This window comes from Plectropomus leopardus, chromosome 10 (genome assembly GCF_008729295.1).
Source record: "Plectropomus leopardus isolate mb chromosome 10, YSFRI_Pleo_2.0, whole genome shotgun sequence".
Lineage (NCBI taxonomy): Eukaryota > Metazoa > Chordata > Actinopteri > Perciformes > Serranidae > Plectropomus > Plectropomus leopardus.
Window position 1 is genome coordinate 26,197,608 of NC_056472.1, and position 25,155 is coordinate 26,222,762.

A 25,155-nucleotide genomic window follows, 5' to 3' on the forward strand; every position below is an offset into this window, starting at 1 on the left:
CAAGAAATTAGTAAAAGGTAACAAGACAATGATTTGTTTATTTTCCACACTTTTTATGTCATTTTTTTATTCATTTTCTTGGCCCAAAAAATAAGCAAGAAAATAGTGCGTAACAAGAAAATTACTGAAAATAAGAAAAAAAAAGGTTAAAATAAAAATAAAATAAAAACTGTATTTACTTTATATATTCTTCTTATATTTTTATGGAATATAATTTTACATATAAAATTATTTTAATTATAAACATAGTTTTTGGACATTTTCCCTATTTTTTGGGTAATTTTCTTATCCATCTTCTCTTTTTTTATATAATTTGTACTTAATTTCCTTGTAACCTTTTGCTAATTTCTTGTAATTCTTGCAAGGAAATCAAACCATTTTGCTCAGGTTTTGAAAGGGTATAACAGCTTGCAAAAGGTGTCTGAACGCAGCAAAAGAAAACTGATGTCTCTCCAGGTTAAACATTTTACAATGGCCAGTCTTCCTTCATGGACAGGTATAGTCTCATGGACTTGAAAAAATTCAAGAACCAAAAGGAAAAGTGCAATCATGCAGATGAGTAAATGTGTGTGTTCCCCTTGCTGTTTGGGGAGTTTTCGACATGTCATTTCCAAGACTGAACCTAAACAGTGACTGTTTACAGCAGTTGGTAAGACGAAGATTGTCACATGATCAACTTCCTCTCCCTGCCAGACTGTAAAACATTCAATCTCATTTCCTCTGCATTGCCACCATCTGTATCTCCATCTGCAACCGTTGCGCACGTTGTGACTACCTGCCCCTTTGTCTTATCTGCCTCTGTGTTCATAGGTGAGTGTTCAACTGACTTTTACTGAGATTTATCAGAAATGCTACCCTTATAAACATTATTGCATTTTAATTATTGATTTGAGATAGACCTAAACTGCTCCACATGTTGATTGCTTGCTGAAGCACTTACTACGTGTACTTCTAACTTATCAGCAAAAGCACTTTGGTCAGCTTTTGTTGTTTTTAAATGTGCTGATTAACTTAATATCATAAGTCAAAAGATAAACTGAAAGATAATGTGGTTTTTTTTTTGGACAATATTTTTTTAAATTCTGTTTTTAAGGATAAACACAACAAAGTGATCACAAGAATAAAACATCTGACGTAGACACCCAGAAAAACAACTGCACACTTACTTTTACTTACTTTTCGGTATGTTTTTTTAAGCGTGAATGTAGAAATAGCAATGTGTTATCAAATGTAAACATATGTCAATATAATTGCATGGTATAACTATACTTACAGTAGGTTAAAGAAATGCTTGGTTCCATTGCAGTGATTTCACAAATAACCGTCCAGGTAGAAAGAATTGAAAATGGATCAGTAAACAAATTTAACAAAAATAAAACATTGCAGCCCAAAAGTTTCAGTTGAATTATTATCATTATTGTAATGAAATGTTTTTTTCTGATAAGTTACCAAAAAGAAAGTATCCTACCGTTATGATCATCCTGCTCCTTTTCGTAGTAATAGGTACTTTCCATTACAAAACTTTCAGTGAGAATTTGAATGGCTCATCACATTGATTTGTGGTAACTCTCCCCACAGCGCATGTTTCATGCTGAGGAAACTGTTTGTCCCCACACCATGTGCACCATGTGTCAAAGAAATGGCTTTTTTTATTCCTTTGGGGTGTTGTTGAACTTTCTCATTATGTATTCAAAATCCCATTAAGCTTCTGCTCAAATTGGAAGCTTTTTATATTATAATTATTGGAGGTTGCAACTTTCCAAACACTTTCATGTGTTGATTATGCATGAGCCACATGCAGTGACAGTTGGCAGTCTTAACCACAAATCAAGCATGTCTTTTTCCTGTGTGAACACTCCACCCAACACATGTGTTCCTTGCACGCACACAACAACATAGAGGGATGGTGTGCTTATATGAATGCTGCAGTGTCTGCTTAACACCTTTAAGATGAATCAGTTTTGCACCTCTTCATTTCCATGAAGAGGAAAGTGCAAGTGGCAAGCAGGTGACAAGGTGGTGGTGTATATTTCCTCATGTTTTATGCTTTTCATTCAAATATTACAGGATAATTACATGACATCAAGGCAGTAATTATATACTGGGGATGTATTTATCAGGATACTGGCATGTATCAGGTGGACGCGACAGGTGCTGTCCTTTTGTTGTTGCTCTATTACGTCGAAAACACTGACAGAGTGGAGCTATTTGACGATTTCGGAATGAGAACAGGCTGTTGAGTCATATCTGCCCCTCACTCCTCCGAAACCCCGGTCTCTCTTCCAAATATTGTCACTTCTGGGTCCAAAAAAACCCCCAACCACGATGGCAACAGCCAAAATGCCAAATTCGAGGCTTCAAAACAGCAGTCCACAATCCAATGGATGATGTCAATAAAGCAATGTCCATTATTCTGTACTCTCTACAGACAGGCAACCACGCACTGCCGCCCCCCCAAAAATAATTTGCAAATATAATAAAATCATTTAAAAAATGTAACAAATTGAGATTATTATCTTCTAGCAATAAAATATACAGCAGCTGTGTGTGTAATTTGACCAAGTGTCATTGCTGTACCCTTGCAGAAGCTGATTTTTGCCCCACTGCAGGTACAAGGACACCCTCTGGCAGATTTGGTCTCCCCCAATGTTGACTGTATGGCTACGGCCCTGCATGAATGCAGTATTTAAGATGTACATTATATATTTTCAAGAGTAATTTGTAAGAAAAATGACGGCTCTACCACAAGTGTCACAAACCTTTTTGTAAATCCTGACACACAGGTGATTCCCATCCAGTTCAGTCATGACGGGGAATTCCAGCACCTTCAGATTGGACAACACCACCCGGGCCATTTTTCTGAATGGAACCACCAGCATCGTCATCTCTGTCATCTATATGATCGTCTTCCTCATTAACCTGGTTGGAAACGGCCTTTCCATGTGGCTCCTCGTCTTCCGTACCTCCCCAAAGAGCCCTTCCATCATCTTCATGATCAATCTCACCTTCACCGACCTGGCACTTGGCGTTGGGCTACCCTTTCAGATCGCCTACCAGCTCCAACATTATAACTGGACTCTGGGACCCAAAATGTGCAGGTATTTTTATTTTATTTTTTACAATTGCAGGATGATTGAAATATGGATGTCCTACAAATCCACAAAAATGTGAAAGTTTTGAACTCTTGTACTTTTTTGGTCAGGCCAAACATTAATGTCACAGCTACATCCACAGTTGGAATACAGTAGTTTGATATTTTGGCAAATACACTTAAAGGATATCATATATATACTAATTGGAACAATGCAAGAATGCTGCAGCTGGCTTCAAACAGGCTTCAATGTCACTACTTGGGGCATTTGTACATCATCAGTTAATGTCCACTAAAAGGGTTTTTGCCACTGTTAGGCTCAGATTGTTAAGGGAACCTGACAGAGATAGACTTTTTTTGTTGAAGAGTAAGATCCTTTTTAAACAAACAGCCCGAAAACACTATCTCCAAACCCACCAGACTCCATTTAAATAAACATTTGTGTGTTAAATGTGTATAGAGCCGGCATATTTTCACATCTGACTGGGTAAAGTAAGGGTTATTTCAAGCAAACCAGCGTTGGTGATTGTTGGAATAGCCGAAATTCAAACCAAGGTGGCTTTTTGTGAGTTTGATTTTGTTTCTGTTAACTCTGAAGTGTGTTTTCACAATGATAAAATTACTGTTTGTTTAAATAGAGCTTTGTGGATTTTACCGTAGTGATTTTGAGGCTGTTTTTGGTTAAACCAGAGGGATCCTACTCTTTAAAAAACAGGTTTATCTTAGTAGTGATGGTTTCCATAATGTCAGACTTAGAATAACAATCTGAGTCTGTCAGTGGAAAAATTAACCACTTTCAGTTGACGTAAACTGATGGTGTACAAATGCCGCCATATTTACACTGCAGCCCATTTTGCGGCTGCCAGTTGCTCTTCTGGACCAGTTTTAAAAATTGTTGTTCCAATCAGTCAGAGGTAAACACAAACATGTCCGAAAAAAGGGTAGGGATTGAAAAATATTGACATTACTCTTTAAATGAGACGATCATTTAAGATCTGAGACAGATCTGTTAGTACAATATGAAGCAATATGAGGCTTCAGCCAGTCTGTAATAAAGAAAAGTGTGAAAATGACAACAAAAGCTGTGTCTGAAACCGTCCCCTGTCACGGATATGGTGCACTACATAATGTGTTTGCCATTTTGTAGTGGTGTCCGAATTCTCTACTGTTAATTTCATCAATTATATAGTGCACTATAAAATGCCCACAATGCACAGCAAATTAGAGTGTACATACAATGTACACTACATTCAACTCCCGTCTACCACAATGCAATGCGGTCGTGTATTTACAGGAGGAAAAAAAATCCATCATAGTGTCTCATTTGGTTATTCCCTATATAGTGCACTATTTCATACACACTACATAGTGAATAGTGAGTGAATGAATTTGGGGACGGTTTCGAACACAGCTAAAGTCATGTTTGCTTCAGGGTTGCCTGGCAACCAGGGAAGACAATAGACAGACAATAGACAGTCTCTTAAACGGCTCCGCTTGAAATAATCCAAACATAACACCCCCATAAAACCACAACTGACCGTTGTGCACTTCTATTTTTGTACAAAGCAGATATAACATTACATAGTGAGCTTTGCAGTTACTGGAAGTTTGATTATGATATTAGATATTACTTTTTTTAGAAAAATGACTTTAGTTTATGTTAACATCACCTTTTGGAGTATAAATTGAGAAAAAGTCTTAAAGTATCTGATATTTACAGTACTTATGCATCAAAAATTGTTTTATTATATCATATGTACTTAAGTTTTGAAAAAGTACAAGTAAATGATGCTGATTTTTTTTTAAAGCAAGCAGTCAGAATTTGTAGAATTACAAATGCTTTTTTTCATAATATGTACACCCCTTTAAAAATTAGGCCAAGCCGAAAAGAGAGAAGATCTTGTTCATAACTTCAAGGATGTAAAGAACAAAATCCAGTTTTTCCCTCCCTCCCTCCTTTTCTATAGTAAAAAAAAATGTGAGGGATGCAATTAGCAGTTACAGAAGAAATGATCCATTCGTTAGCAAGAAGTTAGTAAAAAGTGCAAGAAAATTACCTGAAAAAAGGAAAAAAAGAAAGAAAAAGTTTGAAAAAACAAAACACTTGGACTTGGCAAAAGTGCTTAAAATTATAATATTTCTGTAACTTAACTTTAAATATGGAATTATGATGATTATAAATAATTTTTTTCCAAGCTTTTTTTTTTTATTCCTACACATTTTCCCCTTGCTTTTTTAAAAAAAATAAATTTTAAAATCTGTTAATTTCTCGCAGCTTGCAGGATTTTGCATAGTTGCTCATTGCCTTTATTCCAATGATGTTTTGCTCACTTTGCTTCGTGATCAAAGGTTTCAGTACTTGTGAAAGGCGCCTGAAATCAGCACAAGGGAAGTGACATCGCAGCGGGTTAATGATCATTTTACTTTAACTTTAACTCTTCTTCTGTGTCTCCACCTGCAGTTTCCTGACCCTCGTCTTCTACACCAATATGTACTGCTCCATTCTGACCGTGATGGCCATCAGCATTGACCGCTACCTGGGCATCGTCAGGCCCATGTTCTTCAGGAATAACAGAGGGAGGAAGTCCATTGCTGTCATCAGCTGCCTCCTCATGTGGGGTTTAGTCCTGTGTGTGCTGCACCCACTGATGACAGACCTGACCTTTGACGTTCCTGAACTCGGGATTACCACATGCTTCGACATGCTGAAGTCAAATATGCTCCCCAGTAAACTTGCCTGGGCGGGTTTTGCTGGTGGCATGGTGATTGTCCTCTTCCTCTTCCCTTTCTGTGTCACGACATTCTGCTACGTCAGGGTCATCCAAAAACTGACCAGAGACTCTAAGACAGCCCAGAAAAACAGGGCGGTGCGTCTGGCTGTCATTGTTCTCCTGGTGTTCACCTTGTTCTTCGCTCCTAACAACATCCTCCTGTTAACTCACGCTGTGCTGAAACTCTTCTATGGGAAGTCTCTCTACATGGCCTACAAGCTGTCTCTCTGTTTCAGCTGTGTGAACAGCTGCCTCGATCCTTTTATTTACTATTTTGCTTCCAAGGATTTTAGACAAAAGGTGAGACAGATAATGAATCTGCAGAGCCATAGCAGTGCAGACTCAATGAAGCTGGAGCATAAAGAAAGTTTGTACTCGGCACATTGCACCTTTGAAGGACCGGAGAGAGAAAACAGCAAAGTGTCTTTGATGCCAAATCACACCAGAGCATAGAAAGACAGAATGAGAAAGAAAAAAAAAACAATACAAAAGACCGTGACAAAGGAAGTGAGAGAAAGAGAAAAAGTGTGTTAAGGGTTGCCTTGAGTGTGTCAAGCGCTTGTACAACATCTAACCATTTCAAAATCTTTTCACTTCAGTTTTTGTTAATGTGAAGTTCAGAACAAATGAACATGAACAACAGCTGAGCCGTTTTGCTAATTTAATTGTTGTTATTCTCGCATTATTCTACACTGTATGGTATTTCAGAGTATGAAAAAACATTTGTTGTAAATATATTTTAATATCTGCCACAAGTTTCATAATAGTTATTTAGATAAAAGATGTAGCATGCACAAGTGCAAATGAAATGTGAATAAAACATTTATATTATATAAGTCTTCATAGACCAGACATAGAAAAGTTTTTTTTAACTATGAACTGAAACAGTTGACTTTTCACCTTTATCTTGCTTTAAATTTCTGTTCTCATTTTATTTGTTTTATTCCTTTAAAAAATAAATGCACTATTATATCATTTATAATAATTATTATTATTATTACAACAGAAGAAGAAATAGTGCTTTAATATTGCACTTTTTTCCCTCCACTTTTTTATTGTACACAAGTAAATGAACTGAAATACGTAGAAAAAACAAACAAAAAATATATAAAATGAGGAGACAGAAACTAAAAAACAATCAAACTATACATTTTCTAATGCCAATTTTGTGTTTACACGTCTTGTTATGACCATTAGTAACTTAAAAGTTCTAATTGTAATAATTATATATATATATATATATATATATATATATATATATATATATATAGCTGAAATTCATTACTCTATGACCATTTTTCTTATGAATATGGAATTTTCAAAAATAAAATGTTGTACGATATTAAACTACATAAAACATATGTATTTTAAAATTAATCTTTTTTTTTTCTTTCAGAGAGTTGGCAACATCAATCCAAAACATTCAGTAAAAAATAAGTGAGAAAGACTCTCTTTTTTCAGTCCACAAAAATCATATTTACATTAATATTCAGCTTGAACCTTTCCTACACTTCTTCAGAATTAGGTAGATCTACAGCACTAGAGTTTCAAAGAAGTATATTAAAATTTTCTGGTATGGCATTGAAAACAAAAGCACAGTCCTTTGGTTTTGTGGGTATTTAAATTTAACCAGAAATGACACGTTGTCCCCAACAGCTTTATTTAACAAAAAATATGTACAAAATATGTCAGATAAACAAGAACACAAACATGCATGACAGCACAGATAATTGGCATTCTACACAGAACATAATAAATAATAATAATAATAATAATAATAATAATAATAATAATATAGTAGTAATAATAATAATGATAGTAATGATAATAATAATAATAATAATAATAATAATAATAATAATAATAATAATAATAATAATAATAATAATAATAATAATAATAATAATAATAATAATAATAATAATAATAAATAATCAGAATATCAATACAAAAATAGAAAAACGGACAGAAACAAAAGAAAAAAATAAACAAAAATAATTAATATTTATTTCACATCGAGGGGTTTGCCAAATAACTTTTTGTAATAATAATACTGTAATACTAAAAATCTGTTGCTTTTTAAAAAAAAAATGTTTGTAAGACCAAAGATGAAAGTGTTGAGTGAAAGAGTGAAACGTTGAACTCAATCAGGTAAAGATGGAGAGAGGGTTGTGAATCTAAACATTTTTGTTTACATGGATGAAGAATTTCCCCATTAAAATAAAAAAAAATAATAACACGCTTCACTTGCATACAGCTCCTACAACGCATGCGCGCATCACCCGCTCACGTTATGAAACGTCATCACGTCAGCTCGGTCACGTTGGTCGGCGTAACAAGCCTTTAGCACGCAGCAGTCCGTCACAGTTTCTTGACAGGAGGCACTGGCGCAGGTAAGATTTACTGTACACTGCTATTGTACTGTAATATAACGCCCATACAGTCCAGCTTGTTTCTTTTAAATGACTTTGTGCATTGAACCGAGTCACTTTTTTGGGCGGTGAGCTCGCGAAACCGAAGGTTACAGTGAGTTAACGTGTTAGCCGCGAGCTAACATCAAGTTAAATGTTAAAGTATGCTAGGTTATGTCGTCTGTTATATTTATTATTTCCTTATGTGAGTAACTTTGGCTGCTTTAGAGAGGTCATATTGATTTGAAGTTACAGCAACACATTGGCTTTGTACACAGTCGTTTGGAAAAGCTTTTACTTTATTAAAAGGCTAATTTAAGCTGCAGTCATACAGTGGGTGTAACTTGGGTGTCTTTCCAGAACAGAAGCTCGTTGTCTTTTTTGATGCTTGATTATATTGTAAATGAATGAGAAATATTGACCAAGGGCTGCAACAAACGATTACTTTTATTATAGATTAATCCTTAAGTCGTCAATTAACTTGAGGAAAATAGAACAAAAATGACCATTAAAATGACCAGAATACAGAGTAGTGTCTTTAAATTCCTTATATTGTCCAAAACCAGTGAATGTTTGGTGTTTTTCCTTTATGAGTGACAATGGCAGGGATTAATTGCTATCAAAGCTGATGTTATGTAGATTGACTGTATGGACCTGTCCACTATGACAGAGCTGCACAGCTGCAATCATCTGACTCTCTATAGCTGAGACATAAACTAGGCCACATCTGTAATGTTTAACTCTGTTCACCACCTCAGGGGCAGTTAGACCAGACGGCCACCATGGTGCTGAACCCTGTCATCTCCAAGCTCGCTGGTAAACTGGTGGTGCTGGCGAGTGCTTCTCCCAGGAGACTGGAGATTCTCAGCAATGCGGTATGTGTTAAACTCATAGGAAATGTGTCTATTATGACTGCTGTGAATACATATATTGTGCATATTGAGTTGAGCAAGAGCAAGGTTTCTTTTCTGTGATCGACTCCGCTTTAGGATCCAAATATCTTGACTTCAGCTATTTTAGTCAAGCTGTCATGTGAATGTGTGCATCATATAAACGCTATTTAAAAACTGTCACAAAGTTACTGATTCTTATATACACAATAACAATAAATCAAACAGATTTAGGTGTGTATGTGGCAAGCTCACAACAAAATACAGTTGAGAAACCCTGGGATAAATTAATTATAAATGTTTTGTCTACTCTCATACTATTTCTTATCTATCTGTGACCATCAGTGAAAATAAACATGATGAGAATGCAGTTTTTTTTCTTTATAAGTCAGATAAATCAGCCCGACAGATTGCAGATATGTCTGCATCAATGCAACATACGATTTAGAAACATCATTGCTGTTCAAAATGTTATCCATCAAAGAGTACAGAGGGTTTTTGTTCAGCTATGTATCTTTGTCACAGTTCTTTTAAAAAATAAAAATTTTTGTCGTTATTATGGTATAGTGTAAAAAGGATGATTCAAATATTCAAAAATTCAGTGTGGGATGGATTGGTGGAGTGAAAAACCTTTTCTTCACTTTAATGAATAAGTGAAAAAAAACACAGTTAGCCTTAGTGGTCTTTACTTGAACAAATTAGTCAGTTTGATGAAGCTTTACAGCACAGCATGTGTGCATGGACAGAGATATTTTGAAAAGTACAAATGTACATGTGTAAGTTCAAAGTACAAGGAATAATTGCAGTTAAAGTGTTTTTTGGTATGTCTCTGTGCACACATGATGTGTCAAACGCTTCTCTGATATCAGCTTTGTTGTAATAAAATTATATACATGGTTATATTTGCTCAAACTTACACGTCATACAGAATCCCACATAATACTTTGGAGGAGTCAAAACAGTGTTATGTAATACAGACTTTTGGAGTTAGGACATCTACAAGGTCCTCAGTATATGTCAACCTCCAGACAGCTGCAGCCTTCACACATGCATGCATGCTGACAGTCAAGTACTGTGAAGCCTTTTTGTACATCAAACCATAAACATGAATAGTGCACAAATCACACATTTGTTTGGTTTTTACCACAGGAGTATCATATCATTGTTGCTTTTTTCTCTCCTATACTTCAGGGCTTACGGTTTGAGGTGGTACCATCCTGGTTCAAAGAAACACTTGATAAGAGACTTTTCAAGGCACCTTATGAGTATGCTGTTGAGACGGCCAAACAGAAGGCCCTGGAGGTGGCCAGGAGGATGCCCTTTGTGAGTTAAGCCCCTTTTTGTATGACAGTATACAGTACTGTGCAAAAGTCTTTGGTCATCTCAAACTTTGTTATTTTAGCAAGGTAATGATGATCAAACATGTTTATTTCTCAGTAGCCTTTTCACTAAAATACAACCAGAACATGCAGGAAATATAGATACCTTATTAAAATTACAAATATTTCAGACAAATAACTTCAACAGGCTTAAATTTCATGTATTTAGTGGGACCTCCCTTTCTACTTAGTATGTCTTGAACTCTGCAGACAATATGAGATTTACACCACTAATCTCCCGGTGTATTTACACCAGGTTGCATTAAAAACAAATCTCAATATTGATTGTTTAAGCTACCTTTTCTTATGGTTGTACAATTCCATGTTTGCTCTTTATCCCTTTTCTTCATTGAGCCTTGCATCAACAGCTTGTGACATGTTCTGACTTTTTGGTGTTTTAATGCATTGTACATGTCCTCTATATTCTTTGTATTTTAACAAAGAGGCTGAGGTAAATAACAAATCTATGGGGGCCTAAGAGTTTTGCACAGTACTATACATTAAACTGTTGACTGATATATCAATAACATATCATTTGCTTCAGAAACACCTGAAGACTCCAGACATAGTAATCGGAGCAGACACTATAGTGGTAAGAGGAAGGAAGCTTTACAGCATTTTATCTGCTTACTCTCTGCGTTGTATATTTTTATATATTATTTATATATATATATATGTTTAGACTGTTGATGGCATGATTCTAGAGAAGCCTGTGGATAAAGAAGATGCTTACAGGATGCTATCAAGGTGAGTAACACTTACGTCATCTAAAAATTTGAAACAGGAAACAAGCAGGATCTTGTTTACAATTTTTGTCTTCTTTATTTTTCTCTTCCAGCTTGAGCGGTAAAGAGCACAGCGTCTTCACGGGTGTAGCTATTGTCCTCTGCCATGAGAAAGGGAGTAAGTCACAACTGAACACTGATTAGATTTACAGTCTGTTTTCTTTAGAAACGTGATGAACAGTTAAATCCTTTGCTGTACTTTTTTATTTTCTGTTTCCACATTTTTTGTCTTAAATTTAATGTTAAAATGAAGAGTTTTCCTATTAAACCTGGCCAAAGTTTCTAGTAATGAGGTAAATGTATACTTAGTTTATAGCAGTTTTTTTCGACCCTGGCCACAGTGTGAAGTCATAGTGCACCAGACTTCCCTTTACAGTCATCTGCTCCTGCCACACTACTGCAAGTGTTTGCATCATGTAGTGCACACTGCTACATGTTGATGCCATTGTTCATTTGTCCCAGATTTTGGATTATATTCCTGGTGGAACAAAACATGCTGTGTTTTAAAGCTTTTATCAGTGATTTTTTTGTGGTAAAAGGAGTCGCTATACTCTGTTACAGTCATTCCTCAGGCTACAAAACATGTAAAAATGTTCTATGAAAAACTTAAAATACAAGCATGAACCTGAAAAATGAGAATAATAGGTTAAATGTCCAGCATAAACATTTGTGAGGAAAGTAATGCACTGTAGGATTTCATTTTAGTTTCATATATATATATATATATATATATATATATATATATATATATATATATATATATATATATATATATATGTCGATATATATATATAGGAGGGCCTTATTGGTTAAATGCAGTATTTACAGCAGTGGACACATTTAATTTTTAAACCTCTCCTCTCCTCCAGACGAAGAAGTGGATTATCAGTTGATAGACTTCTACGAAGAAACAAAGGTGAAGTTTGCTGAGCTCTCAGATAAAATGCTGTGGGAGTACATCAATAGCGGTGAACCCATGTGAGTATGAACTTTCACATATATGTAATAGCTATTGATTTCTCTTGGTGTAGTAACGGAGCCGAGCATGTGTCCACTCAAGGTCAATTCGTGGGTAGAAGCTTCACGAACCTGTTGCTTTTTGGACTTTGATGCTTTGAGTTTTGTTCTATCTGTGTTTGCCTTGTCTTGTTTGACCAGGAAACGTGTCAGCAAAAAATAAGATCATTACTTAGGTCAGTGAGAGTGCATTGTTTGATTAGTTCTGCATTTGAAGAAGAAGAAGAAGTACTATTAAACAAGCAAACCGTGTGTGTAAGCGTTTTTGTATGAATTTGGTGTAAGCGTAAATGTTGTGGTACAAGTGAGATGTCTGTGTGTGTCAGGGACAAGGCCGGAGGCTACGGCATTCAGGCTCTCGGAGGGATGCTGGTGGAGTACGTCAACGGAGACTTCCTCAATGTAGTGGGTTTCCCCCTCAACCACTTCTGCAAACAGCTGGATCTTATTTACAACCGCTGTACTTCCTCCTCGGACCAAGAACGTGCGTCTGTCCAGATGAGCCACAACAGCACTCCCACCACCTCCATTCTCCCTCAGCCAGCACCCAGCCAGCCAGCCGAGTCCAGCCGCAGACCCAGCTCTTCAGCCAAACACAGCCCCTCATACAGCCCCAGACCCAACAGTCCATCTGGCAATCATGCACACCAGAACAGCTCTTTAGACAGTCCTGTCCATAAGGTTAGTGTTTCTTTGAGCGCAATCTGTCATCTTTTTTGTTATTATGCTTAAGTAACCGTTTCTCCCTTATAGATAAAAAGGAAAGGCAGTGAAAGTGAAGAGGATGAGAGCTCCTGGACGTTGGTCAATAGCCTGTCTAAACACACAGATGACGCAAACTCTGTTAATGCAACATTACCACCGATGACCAGCAGAGGGCAGGCCACTGGGCTCAATCTGACAGAACAGGAGGACAGTGAGCCAAAAAAAGAGGACTTGCAGCGAATCATTGATCTCATGGATGGATTCAAAGCCTCAAAGGTAATTATAGATAACAAGATGTCTGCAGGTACTGAAAAAGTTTTCAATTCAGTTTTATAACCATTAGGCCTCATATGTCATTTAAAAGTATCACTTTTGAATTTGTTGAGTCTTAACTGCCACAGACATTTTACCTCATTTCATTTATCTATCTCTTAATATTTGTCAAGATGAGTCAAGCTCCTTTCTGCTGAAGTCCACATTTCTAATGTCAAAAATCTTTAAACCTACCACTTAACCTGATCCTGTCTTTTCACTTTATACTTGGGCTTACTTATTGGCAAAATAGCGGATAAACCTGACTCTAATAACCATGTTCCTACATAAAACCTACCTCTGCATGGGACCACACATCTATATACTATTAACCTTTTAAACTTACCTGCAATGCTTGAATAGGAAAAAGATGATTTATCCAAAAATCCATTTTAAATATGGTTAAAAAATGATCTTAAATGGTGTTTTCATTTATAGGTCAGAGGTCCATAAAAGGACTTAATATGCACATTTTCAGGTTCATACTTGTTCTAGTAGAACCCCAAAATAAATATAAAAATGCTCAATATAAAAAAATCCGTCATGATCTGATGTCATCCTGTAGCCAAAGTCAATAAAACGGAAATAGAGTAATCATTCCGGTCTAAAACCTGAGATTTTTGCTAACAGGGTTTACTTTTACATACGTTAAACTCATGTTTAATTCGAACATCCCACATTATAATATTATTTATATGACCAAAATTCTGTGGTTTTCAACTACATTTGGGGATATAACCATGCGGGGAGTGAAACCTATAATCTTATGAACCTTACTCACATTAGGCTCCATTCTATAATAAATTAAACAGCAAAAATAAACTATTTCCCATTTTTCTAGGGACCCATTGGAACTCTCTCACATTGAGAACCATTGTTCTAGAGGATGTAATATAGCATTTTTGTTCAACGTCAAGGAATAGTCCAAAACCTAATCTGCTTTCTGACTGAAGTAGATTAGAAGAATTCAGCCACTTTCATATATGTGCATTAAATATAAAACGACACTTCAGATGTCAGCCTATCAGGCATAAAGATGGGGAGCACAGGAAAAAAGTAATCCTAGAAGTTAAAAAAATCACTTCCAATAGCACCTCTAAAGATCACTCACTAACATGTTGTAACTTGTTTGTAATATCTGTCCTAAAGTCCCTCAGCAAGCTTTGATGTCTTTGGCGTTACGTGCACGACTTATTCTTACCATTTTTCATGTGTTTCTTGATCAACACAATATGCAGCCATCAGGACGTCTAAAATAATATATCGCATTCATACAACTAAAATTGCACTTTTCTGCTGTATCCTTTCTGCCTTTCCCAAAATATTCCAGGCACTCTTCACCGCGTCCAAGATGTGTGTGTTTGACCTGCTACAAAGCAGACCAGGGCTGGATGCAGCACAAGTGGCTCAGGAGATCAAAGCCTCAGTGAAGGGCACTGAGTGCCTGCTGGAGGCCTGTGTGTCTTTGGGACTGTTGAAGAGCAAAGAGAGAAGTTAGTCAGCACTCATCTGTGTTGAGATAGCATTTAATATTTAACTCAAAATAAACTTCTCATATGTTTCATGGTGTCTGTACGTCCAGCATGTCAGAAGCCAGTGTTCGAGAACACAGATCTGGCCATGCGGTTTTTGCTGTCAGACGGTCCTTATTCGCTGCGGGGCTACATCCTGCACTGCAACGACACCGTGTGGCCTCTGTTCTCCCACCTTCAGAGTGCTGTGCGGGAAGGAGTCAACCAGCGCGAGAAAGCTTTCGGGAAAGCATCCACGGATATGTTTCAGGTAATTATCTGCAAGTTTAGCCTTGGATGTATAAAATGTGGGGAAAAACATTTGTAATATTATACCAATGCTGTCTTTTTTAATTCATTTGTTTCTATTTTAAGGATACTTTCTACAACAGTCAAGATGTCAAACTGAGATTCATGACTGCCATGCACAGCATTGCTAAAGTTACTGGAAAAGCTGTAGCAACGGCCTTTGACCTCTCCAGCTTTAAAACTGCCTGCGACCTTGGAGGTAAGGAGAAAACGTAAAGCTTTAATGGTCCAGTGTGAAGGATTTAGTTAGTTAGTTAGTTACTTAGTTACTTAGTTAGTCAATCTTTATTGTCCCAAAGTGGGCAAATTGTGTTGCGGCATAATACTAAACTTAAAAAGACACAACAGACATCAGAAAGAACACAGAACAACAAGCTCAACAGCATGACATCGATGACAGGCAAAAACATCAAATCGAAGGATTTAGGGGTACATATCAGCAGAAATAGAATATAATACAATAAGTATCTTTCTGTAGTATTTCACCTGAAAACAAAAACTGCTGCATTTTTGTGGACAAACTAAACACCGGCTCTAGATAGGACCATTTGAGTTTTTGTGTTGGCTGCCGTGGTAACAGCCCCTCTGAGATCAGCAATGCCAGAAAAACACTTTTTTAAACCTGAAACTGCTTTATTCTGTGTTTTTCTGGCTTGAGTCACCGTGTTTGTTTGTTTTGAAAAGGAAGAGACCTCTCCAGATAATTTGTTTACCAGTAAAAAAAAAACTCCTCACCAATGAACTCAGAAGGAGAAGTTTCCTCACTGCTAGATGCCACTAAATTCCCCAAAATCCTACACACGAGACATTTAACATTGTGAGTAATAAACCAGTCTTTTAAATGCCTTTTTTTTGGTTTTTTCAAAGGATGCACTGGTGCAATGGCCTACGAGTTTACTAAAGCTCATCCTGGCTTGTCAGTGACAGTGTTTGACCTGCCTGCTGTTGTTGAGATGAATGACCATTTCCAGCCGCTCCACAAAAACAACAGGGTGTCATTTGTAGCAGGTGTGTATCTGCATCAAAATACAAGCTTGACTGTTCATGCTCTAATGACAAAAAGTTGTCTAACGCAGTCTCAGATGTATAGATTTAGATTTTTATTTCGAACATGCAAACTAAGTACAAATTTTAAATATAAGAAAACAATATCAGAACACCCAGCAGAGATATTCAGTAAACAACATAAGTATTTCTTGTCTGAATAGAAGTTGAAGGAAGCAAATACTTCAATCAAATCCTTCACCTTTTTATATTTTGTCAATAAACTTGATATTAAACATGAATATTCCCTCTTTTCCGCCCGAGTTTTCTCACACATACCTTGATCAAGTCTAACAAAACTTAAACATTCAAGACAACACAAAAGCATCCCCCGAGCATGTGAATAAGACACACACAACAAAAAAAACCCAAAAAACAAAAACAAGATACAACAACAAAAGAAACAAAGCACACAACCAACTCAACCTGCATATCTAATATCCTGTCTTACTGAGCCACTTCCCCTTTCTGTTTAACTGTCTCATATCCCCTCAATGTTTTTTTTAAAAATGTGTTCAAAATGGTTGAATGTTGTTTTCATCTCCACACTACAGTTTTCCCGTAAATTAACAGCTTGAACTGTGAAAGAATGATATTTAGCAGTAGTTACACCAATACACTATCTGTTTCTTGAACATACAAATTCCTCTCAAATTATGTAAACTTTCTTTTATTTGAAACAACTTTTGGATGCCTTTTGATATCAAAGTAACAACTCAGTCACTCTGTGACCATAACGTATTGCTTTGTCCTCGCTATATGAACAGGAGACTTCTTTGAAGATGAGTTACCGAAAGCAGACTTGTACATCCTGGCAAGAATCCTCCATGACTGGCCTGATGAGAAAGTCCATATTCTGCTAAGTAAAATCGCAGATGCATGCACACCAGGTAAAACTCATCTTTTTTTTTGCTACATATTTTCACTGAAAAATGAATACTTGCATTATTCAAATGTATATTTTATATATAAGCATGCCTAATGTAGCACTCTCAGTGATAAACAAGTGATACTTCAGAGAAGGAAGTTATTCATTTCTTTAGTGTGAGTGTGGAAGCTAACGAGGTGCCCACATTCTGATAAAATCAAAACTAAAATCAGCTGATGAGTAGTTTGGTTTCAGCAGAACCGCAGCTGTAATTTGATATCATCAGTCTTCAAACACATCAAATTCAAAAGGTGTTTTTGTGACATGTGAAACAAGTAGTCGGCAAATTCAAAGCCAAGCCAAAATACCAACTTGGTATTTTTGTTTTCCCCTTTGATCCCTATTCTTTGCCTAAAGCAAAGGAGTGCAAGGCGATAAGGGATTACAAAACCACAACTATTGTTCTTTAAAGTCATACATCTGCATACACATCATGCACTTGCACCATGCCGCCAGGCTGCGGGCTCCTGCTGAGCGAGATCTTCCTGGATGAAGACAGAAGCGGCCCGAGTCGCGGGCTGCTCCAGGCCCTCAGCATGAGCGAGGGGAGACAGAGGAGCGCCACAGAATACACTCTGCTTTTGAAGAGCCATGGTTTCGTATCAGCACGTGTCAGACATACAGACAGCCTCCTGGATGCTATGCTCTGCATCAAAGTGTGACTGACAACACCCTCAGCAACACTATAAGGAAGGTCTTGTGATATACTGTACACTGCAGGTAACCTTTGCCAAGTGTGAGTCTGTAATGTGGTGAACAGACAGGTTAGGATATCGTTTTGTATGTCTTAGCCGACATTTTATAATTTTCCTAGAAACGAAGGTTTTGAGCAATCTCTTCTGTTGGGCCTTAGGATGCGCGGTGCTCGTAGCAGAGACCATGTTGGATGGACACACACCCTACTCTGCTCTGCAGTCTCTGAACATGCTTGCCCAGACTGAGGGGGTAGAGAGGACAGAGGGCCGGTATGCAGACTTGCTGCGCAAACATGGATTTGGGGACATGCGTGTGGTTCGCACTATGAACTTCCTTGATGCTTTTATTGCCATTAAAATGTAGCATCACAATCATGCACACAACTACTTACGTGTCTCATTTGTTTGATGGATGAGCTTTGTTCAGTTTTCAACCTTTAAACTTAAAACCACAAAAGGTAAAAACAAATTTCACTTACATCAAAGCTCATGTGTAATATCAGGAAATGCAGACACAAATAACATGCAACTCTTTAAACCTTCTGTGATATGATGCAATGATATAGGTAAAGCCTGCAGATTTAATTATGTCACCCTAATATCAGATACATCTTGCTTGTGCTGCAGCTGCTGACTCAGTATCCTTCTTTAACTGCTGTACAACTGTGAGAAACTCTACACTACAGAAAGAAATGTTTGTTTATGTATACATATACATGTACATTCCCTTAAATTTCTTATGTTTTCTCTTAATTTTCTGTTAAGAGAAAAAATAAGAGACGTCAACTCCAGATGCCCTTAATGTTCCTAAGCATGCATTTTTTTTCTGAAATGTAGTGGAGTACAAGTGGCAAGAGATTAAATACTGAAGTATAATAAAAGTGCCTCAAATTTGTACTGAAGTACAGCACTTGAGATGCACACTAAAAGATGCTAGTATGGTAGTATTTCTTTGGCCCGCATATTTTATAACCCAGTCATTATTACTCTAAAATATATAATAATCTAAATGTGATTATATGATATTCATGCGTTCTTTCTCTCATTAAATCTTCTAAATCTTATTTTCTTTGTCTTAATATCCTCTTAACCTAAGAGAAGGGCACAAATGAGAAGTGCCCTTTAGTGAATCCCATAAATCAGTGGGTACTAACAGAACAAGAATAAATTGTGGACACAAACAAAAATAAGAGAACGCATCCAACACTTGTTTGTATATTGCTTCCTGCATGAGGCCCATCAGCATTTAGGTACTCGTATTTGTTTATTAGAGGGGTGGTTAGGGTGACTTTGTTTTGTTTTCTTACCCTTCCCAAAGTTACAGATATTTTCCTGGAGCCTCCCTGATTGACTTGGGGAAAAGGCGCGACCCTCCCTCTACCAGGAATTAGTTATTTGACTTAAAAACCCTAACCTTTGATGTTAAAGTGATTTTGATGAAATATTACTATTTATACACAGATTTGGTTATGTTTTTTTCCTGACAGGAGTATTTGTTGCACATAATAAGTTAAAGGGCTGTCACAAATGTGAAAATCCATTTCTCATTTCTGTTTTTACAGTTTCTGGCAATTATAAATGGTGTGATTTTGGTGAATTTGTAAAGAAAGTATGCCCACCGAACCCAACATGTTTTCTTCAACAAACTGGGGATAAAATAAATACAAAATACAGCCGTTTAAAGTTGTATGCTTCTCCGCAAAGCCAAAATAAAAAAACACAACTCCTTCCCCAGTGCTTTAGAAATTATTTGACATGCCTCCCCCTATTTGCACCACCCCCTCCCCTCTCATAAATAACAAACAATCCCTTAAGACAAGGGCTGCCTATACTTGTGCATCCATTGTACAGTTAAAAGTAAAAATCTTTCCAGGATTGCTTTGTGTGACTTTCTCACTCCACTAACTCTGAATCTGTGGTCAGCGGGACGACTGGAGAGTTCATCCTGCCTCTTACACATTCTCGAGTGTCATTTCATGGTGATGCAATCTGGATGCAACGAGAGAAAGATGATTAATGAAGAAATAAAAATCCAAGCAGCGTTATCGCCTAAGTGGGATGTCATTTTTTTGTACACTGATGTTTTGCGTCTCCCCTGGCGAACATGACTTCATGTTCACTTGAACTCTGTAGGAGGCGGGTTGGCGGAAGATGACAAGGGTGGCTGAGCCTTCTCCAATGGGGCCCTGTCAAACATACTCTGAGGCATGGGTGGAGCATTCGTCTCGGTCTTGTATGCGACATTTAAACACAGCGTACACTGTGGCCACATTTGGTGTGTTTGACCATAATTGCCCCTTTTTTGCAATGTATGATCAAACTGACTACTTATCCCCTGACGTTAATCTATCCCAAATTCTGCAGAGAAAATACTTTGCTTGTCACTGTTGTATTTACAGTAGACGCACCTCCTAAGTGATATTTGATACTCTGGAAAAGTAACCTAAATATTTATTTTGCAGTTGAAAGCATTGCTTTAGTGTCCTGCTGTGGCTGTAACCCTCCTCTAGATGGCATTGCAAACCTGCAGATCCCTCCAGAAAACTCTGAGAGTTCCCTGTTATTTTTTTAAAGAAATTGTTATGCATCTCTGCTATATTTCCACAAAGAAAACATGTTTCAAAGTGAAATATTTAAGAAACTATGGATTTTCAAACACTTCAAGAACCACTACGTCACACACAGATGACATGTTCAGGTAAAATGGGACAGCTTGTAAGGTAGGATAGGACAGTCATATTTGTTTGTTTTATAAAATGGTTAAATCCATTTATCGGTTCAGTTAGTAATTCATTAAATCATTAATGTACTGAAAAAGATCATCCAAGTTTTCTGCCATGCTTTCACTGTCCTTGTGCTCTCTGTTTTCTTTCAACATTGTCTACAATTGACATGAGTATGTGCACTTGTGCGTGTTTCACAGTGACGGCTAATAAGCAACAAAAATGTCTAATATGACAGAGTGGCATACAATAGCATACATCATGATTTTATAGCATCTGGTAGCACAAAACCATGCTGGTTTCACTTCAGGAAAATGACATTTGTCATTTGTCAGTGACAATTGTAAAAGGCAGGTAAAGTGTATTGTGAAATAGTTGGATTATAAGTCAAACACTGAATGAAATATAACATTCTACACCTAATGTAGAGGGGGGCGATTGGATTTTTCCATTGAAGTTTGGATTATTGCAGAAAATAAGCTCTGTGGCAAACAAAAGTTAATGACACCCGTTTTGTGATGATTTTGAGTTTGATTTTTGAACTTTTCTAAACATTTTAACACTCCAGGTTACCACCTCTCAAAGAAAATGCTTTTGAATGGGATTTTTATTGTTTGAAGTAAGGTCTGTGGTCATCACAGGCTTAAGAGACTTTCATGTTTTGTTCTACAACATAAAATACGTCAGTAAATACCCTGCTTCTGAATTCAGAGGCATTTAAATGTCTGTAAAAAGGAGGTTGCTGACAAGTGGCTTCACATCCCTCAAGGTGTCTGCAGCCCCTTAACAAGTCTTAAATTCAGTTTTACGATTGTTAGGCCCTAAAAGTCATTAAATAATTTTAAATTTGAATTTGTTAAATTTATTATTATAGTTATTTGCTAAAGATATTTTATCTAACTTTATCTAGAAAAATCTAACACACTCTAATCACCATTTTCCTACATAAAACCTACTTCTGCATGGGACCACATACTTACCTGCAACCTCAAAGTAATAAGAAAAGATGTTTTGTCCAACAATCAGTTTAAAATTTGGTTAAAAGGTATCTTAAAAGGGTCACAAAATGCATTAAATCTAAGTGTCACATTTAGTCATGTCACCATGGTGTAGTTTGTTTATAACATCAGCTTTTTACTTCTGGCTGTTTATTCACTGGGAGTTCATTTGTAATGATTACCTCGCTGAACTAAACGTGTAACTACCATAAATGTTTATTTGCTACAGAGCTTATTTTCTACAATGATCCAAAATTCAATGGAAAAATCCTGTAGGCTTTTTGACAAGGGAACCAGGGCGACACTTACTTCCACATTGGCCTACAGAAAAAAAAAAGTCAACCCCTCAGCACACAATTAGAGCAAATCAACATGTCACATGACTCACCTTGCAAATTCTGGGACAAGTGATTTTTTTTGTTCGACCAATCGAAATGATGTAAAGCACATTTGTAGTAACAATACAATACCATGTGACGGGCTGCAAAACTGCAAAAGAGCCCAGGATGTAAAAAAAATTCTGTCCTATTTTACCTGATGTCCCACATTACCTGACTATTATTCAACAGGCTTTGTTTACATCATTTTAGTTAAATGTATCGTCTGCTTTTTCAAATGAAACACTGAACAACTGAAGTCATGACATGATGTGTTTTCACTGGCTGTTCGACAACAGTAAACACAACATGCAGTCCCCCCGGTTCACAAACCCGGCTTATCCCCGCTATCAACATATGGAAGTGTTTTCAAATCGCTATCTACTAGCAGCAAATGGTCTTAAATCAGTCATTTTAATATCAAAGCACTTAACACTAGAATGATGATTACTTGCAGGTGGATATCCATGCTGCTTGTCAAGACTGCATTTGAAGAAAATGACTGAGCTCTTATCCGACACGTACAGTACAGCCAGTGTTCAATAGGCAAGATCACATTACAGAAGATTACTTTGGAGTTTCAGCAATTTTCCCAAATTACACTGGCCTTTGGTCTCTGGTAAACTTGATTGACTTGAATGGTTTTCATTAGAAAAAGCCTTGCAAAGGCTTTGCTGTTGATGCTCGTACACAAAACGTCGAGGCATTTTGAGGGTGAGCGGGTGCAGATGGGACACTGGAAGTGAACGGATATGGAGATCCTTTCATGGAAACGCTTCATTGTGTTTTAAGGGAACACAGACTCTGCTGTGCCGTTTGATTTGTGACGCTCATCTGTGTTTCATGGGCCTGACGTTCTCCTGCTACACAACAACTTGGTGCCTCTAAAAAGAACCGATCAGCAATGCTATGAGAGTACTGAAACCATTGAATCAATTCAGACTTTCACAGTCATTGCAGTAGGAAAGTATTGCAGTATATGGTGTTTTGATGCATTCGGTGTGTGTTAGCAATAAAACAAACCTTATGCGATTTACACTCAGTGTCATATTTGAACTTCACCCCACCCTCCCCCTGTCTCTCCTCATCGCAGGAACAAAATCTGAGTAATGGAAATCAGTTAGATGTCACAAAGAGCCTGAGCGCAGACTGACAAGAAAATAGCCATGAATAACATGACCACCCTTATTACCCTTCTAGGAAAATACTTAGAGAGGGATCCAAAATGAAGAGTAGTCCGGATACACTTTCACTGTCACAAAGAATAAGAGCTATTTATCCTGGCTGGAGATGTAGCCTATTCCCACATTCCCATCAGCTGTTTGGCTGCTTTATCCACGGCCTCAAAGCTGAAATCCAACATGCATATCTGCAAAGAATTAAAGGATAGTGTCATATATGTTTCTATGCATGTAATACCTAACCATACATATAAAATGCACACATTAACCCTTTGAAACCTGAACAAATTGGTGATTTCTTCAGGAGAAATAGAAAGAAGGCAAGACAAAACTTAACAAGACATAAAATTAACAAGAAATTCAAAATGAAATAAAACAAAAAATAAAAATACACAAAAATACCTGAAAATTAGCACTTAAAGTGAAAGGGAAAAACAAAAACAAATAAAAAGTACCTCAAAAAGGTATTGAAAATTGAAATGAATGAATTGAAATTGAAATTGAAATGTATGTAAACATTTTTTTTTTGTAAAACAATTTTTTTTAAATATTTAATTATAAATATAATTTTCTGCACATTTTCCCGAATACAAAGTTGTCTAATAATCCCCTCACTTTTTTAAAACTTAAAAAAACTTTAATTTTCAGATGATTTTCTTGTCATCTTTTACTATTTTCTTGCAATTTTTTTTCAAATGAAATCACACCAATTTGCCCTGTTTTAAAAGGGTTAAATAGCTTGTGAAAGGTGTGTGAACGCAGCATAAGAAAACTAAAGGTTTCAAAGGGTTAATTCCCAAACTTGGCAACATAAACTTTCTTTCTTTTTTTTTTTTAAGGATATTTTTTTTATACCTTTATTGCATAGGACAGGTGAAGTGTGAAAGGGGGAGAGACAGGGGATGACATGCAGTTAAGGGCCGAGGCCGGAATCAAACCTGCAGCCGCTGCAGCGAGGACTTACCCTCCATACATGGGGCACCCGCTCTATCCACTGAACCACTGGGCGCCCCATAAACTTTAATTCTGATGGCTCACTGTTACTCAAATGATCTCTACAGCGCACATCTACTGGAGAGAATTACAGTTAAAGTAACACTAAAGGTAATCCTCAGACTTTTAGAGGGTTTTCTTGGTTATCAAACAAAAACTGTCCAACATTACCTGACTTAACCCTAATGAGATTTACGAGGCTACATGAGTTACTTTGTGATGTAAACATCACTGAAGTTTCATGCAGCTGTTATTGTAACCACTTGGGGGCAACATTGGCTTAAATTAAAAAAAAACTCCACCAGAGGCTGATTTTATCAAGTTGTATTGTTTGTTGACACTCTTATCAAAGTGACAGGAAAGAACAGACAATTTCACTGCTGAGATGTTTGAATTCTTGCAAGATATCCATGTCAAACTTTTGCATTTTCTCAGTTGAAAAATAAATAGTATGATTGTTTATACCGGAAGCATCCCTGTGACTTTGGGAGGGATACACAGAATCCAAATGCTTGCATGCAGAATAACAAACACTCTCTAATCAGTCCGTTTTCTGAATTGCCTCTCAAAACTGAACTCATGCTCGGGCACCTGTTTCAAAGAACAGGCTTGTTTATCAAAGTCCTCCTCTGTCAACAAACAGAATAAGCGCGATGATGGCTGGCTCCTCAACCCACATCTGATTTCAGCAAATGTGCTATTGTTCAAAGTGAGTTGTGCTTCATTGATTTGTTTCAAGGCAGAGGAAAAATAACCTCAGGGCTTCTACCAGTTAGAAATAACAATGGAGTCCTTCTCTGCTGTTTGTAGTTTTTTGGCCTGACATCAGTAGTAGTCGAACATGGAGGGATTTTCACTGCGGATTTAACTGCTGGTTGGGACTGTGGAAAAGAGAAGACTACTTGGGGCTTTATGTTGGTGTTTTAGATTAGTAAATTATACAGTCATTGAGCTCTTATATTACAGTGATTCAGCAGAGATTTTAAATTGATACATGTCTGCTTTTCTTTTTGGCAACTCTCATGATTTAAACAT

General features: G+C 36.9%; 2 protein-coding genes across 5 annotated transcripts; both read left to right on the forward strand.

Moving 5' to 3' along the window:
• Nucleotides 1-693: 693 nt before the first annotated feature.
• Nucleotides 694-6,789, forward strand: p2ry8 (P2Y receptor family member 8). Its single transcript, XM_042494815.1, has 3 exons — nucleotides 694-810; nucleotides 2,784-3,098; nucleotides 5,553-6,789. Exons 2-3 carry the CDS (start codon nucleotides 2,806-2,808, stop codon nucleotides 6,313-6,315), a joined length of 1,056 nt encoding a protein of 351 aa, XP_042350749.1. The 5' UTR covers nucleotides 694-810; nucleotides 2,784-2,805; the 3' UTR covers nucleotides 6,316-6,789.
• Nucleotides 6,790-8,200: 1,411 nt separating this feature from the next.
• On the forward strand, nucleotides 8,201-18,912 carry asmtl (acetylserotonin O-methyltransferase-like). 4 transcript variants are annotated; one of them, XR_006106200.1, is made up of 16 exons: nucleotides 8,201-8,255; nucleotides 9,032-9,148; nucleotides 10,355-10,486; nucleotides 11,087-11,134; nucleotides 11,225-11,289; nucleotides 11,381-11,445; nucleotides 12,197-12,305; nucleotides 12,671-13,025; nucleotides 13,098-13,325; nucleotides 14,692-14,854; nucleotides 14,944-15,143; nucleotides 15,248-15,380; nucleotides 16,049-16,189; nucleotides 16,993-17,115; nucleotides 17,610-17,873; nucleotides 18,007-18,082. XR_006106200.1 is itself a non-coding variant. In XM_042494541.1 (16 exons), exons 2-15 carry the CDS (start codon nucleotides 9,056-9,058, stop codon nucleotides 17,813-17,815), a joined length of 2,061 nt encoding a protein of 686 aa, XP_042350475.1. In that variant the 5' UTR covers nucleotides 8,201-8,255; nucleotides 9,032-9,055; the 3' UTR covers nucleotides 17,816-17,843; nucleotides 18,007-18,089. The 4 variants fall into 4 exon arrangements, 3 of the variants coding, with proteins under 3 accessions (XP_042350475.1, XP_042350474.1, XP_042350473.1); XM_042494541.1 differs by having other exon boundaries at nucleotides 17,610-17,843; nucleotides 18,007-18,089; XM_042494540.1 differs by lacking the exon at nucleotides 17,610-17,873 and having other exon boundaries at nucleotides 18,007-18,912.
• The last annotated feature ends 6,243 nt before the right edge of the window (nucleotides 18,913-25,155 follow it).

Excerpts from the sequence above, each read along its gene's own strand:
- p2ry8 (XM_042494815.1), top strand. The coding sequence starts at position 2,806 with ATGACGGGGAATTCCAGCACCTTCAGATTGGACAACACCACCCGGGCC. Across the intron at positions 3,099-5,552 it reads CTGGGACCCAAAATGTGCAG|TTTCCTGACCCTCGTCTTCT; the intron begins GTATTTTTATTT and ends CTCCACCTGCAG.
- asmtl (XM_042494540.1), top strand. The coding sequence starts at position 9,056 with ATGGTGCTGAACCCTGTCATCTCCAAGCTCGCTGGTAAACTGGTGGTG. Across the intron at positions 11,290-11,380 it reads GCTTACAGGATGCTATCAAG|CTTGAGCGGTAAAGAGCACA; the intron begins GTGAGTAACACT and ends TTTCTCTTCCAG. Across the intron at positions 11,446-12,196 it reads CCTCTGCCATGAGAAAGGGA|ACGAAGAAGTGGATTATCAG; the intron begins GTAAGTCACAAC and ends CCTCTCCTCCAG.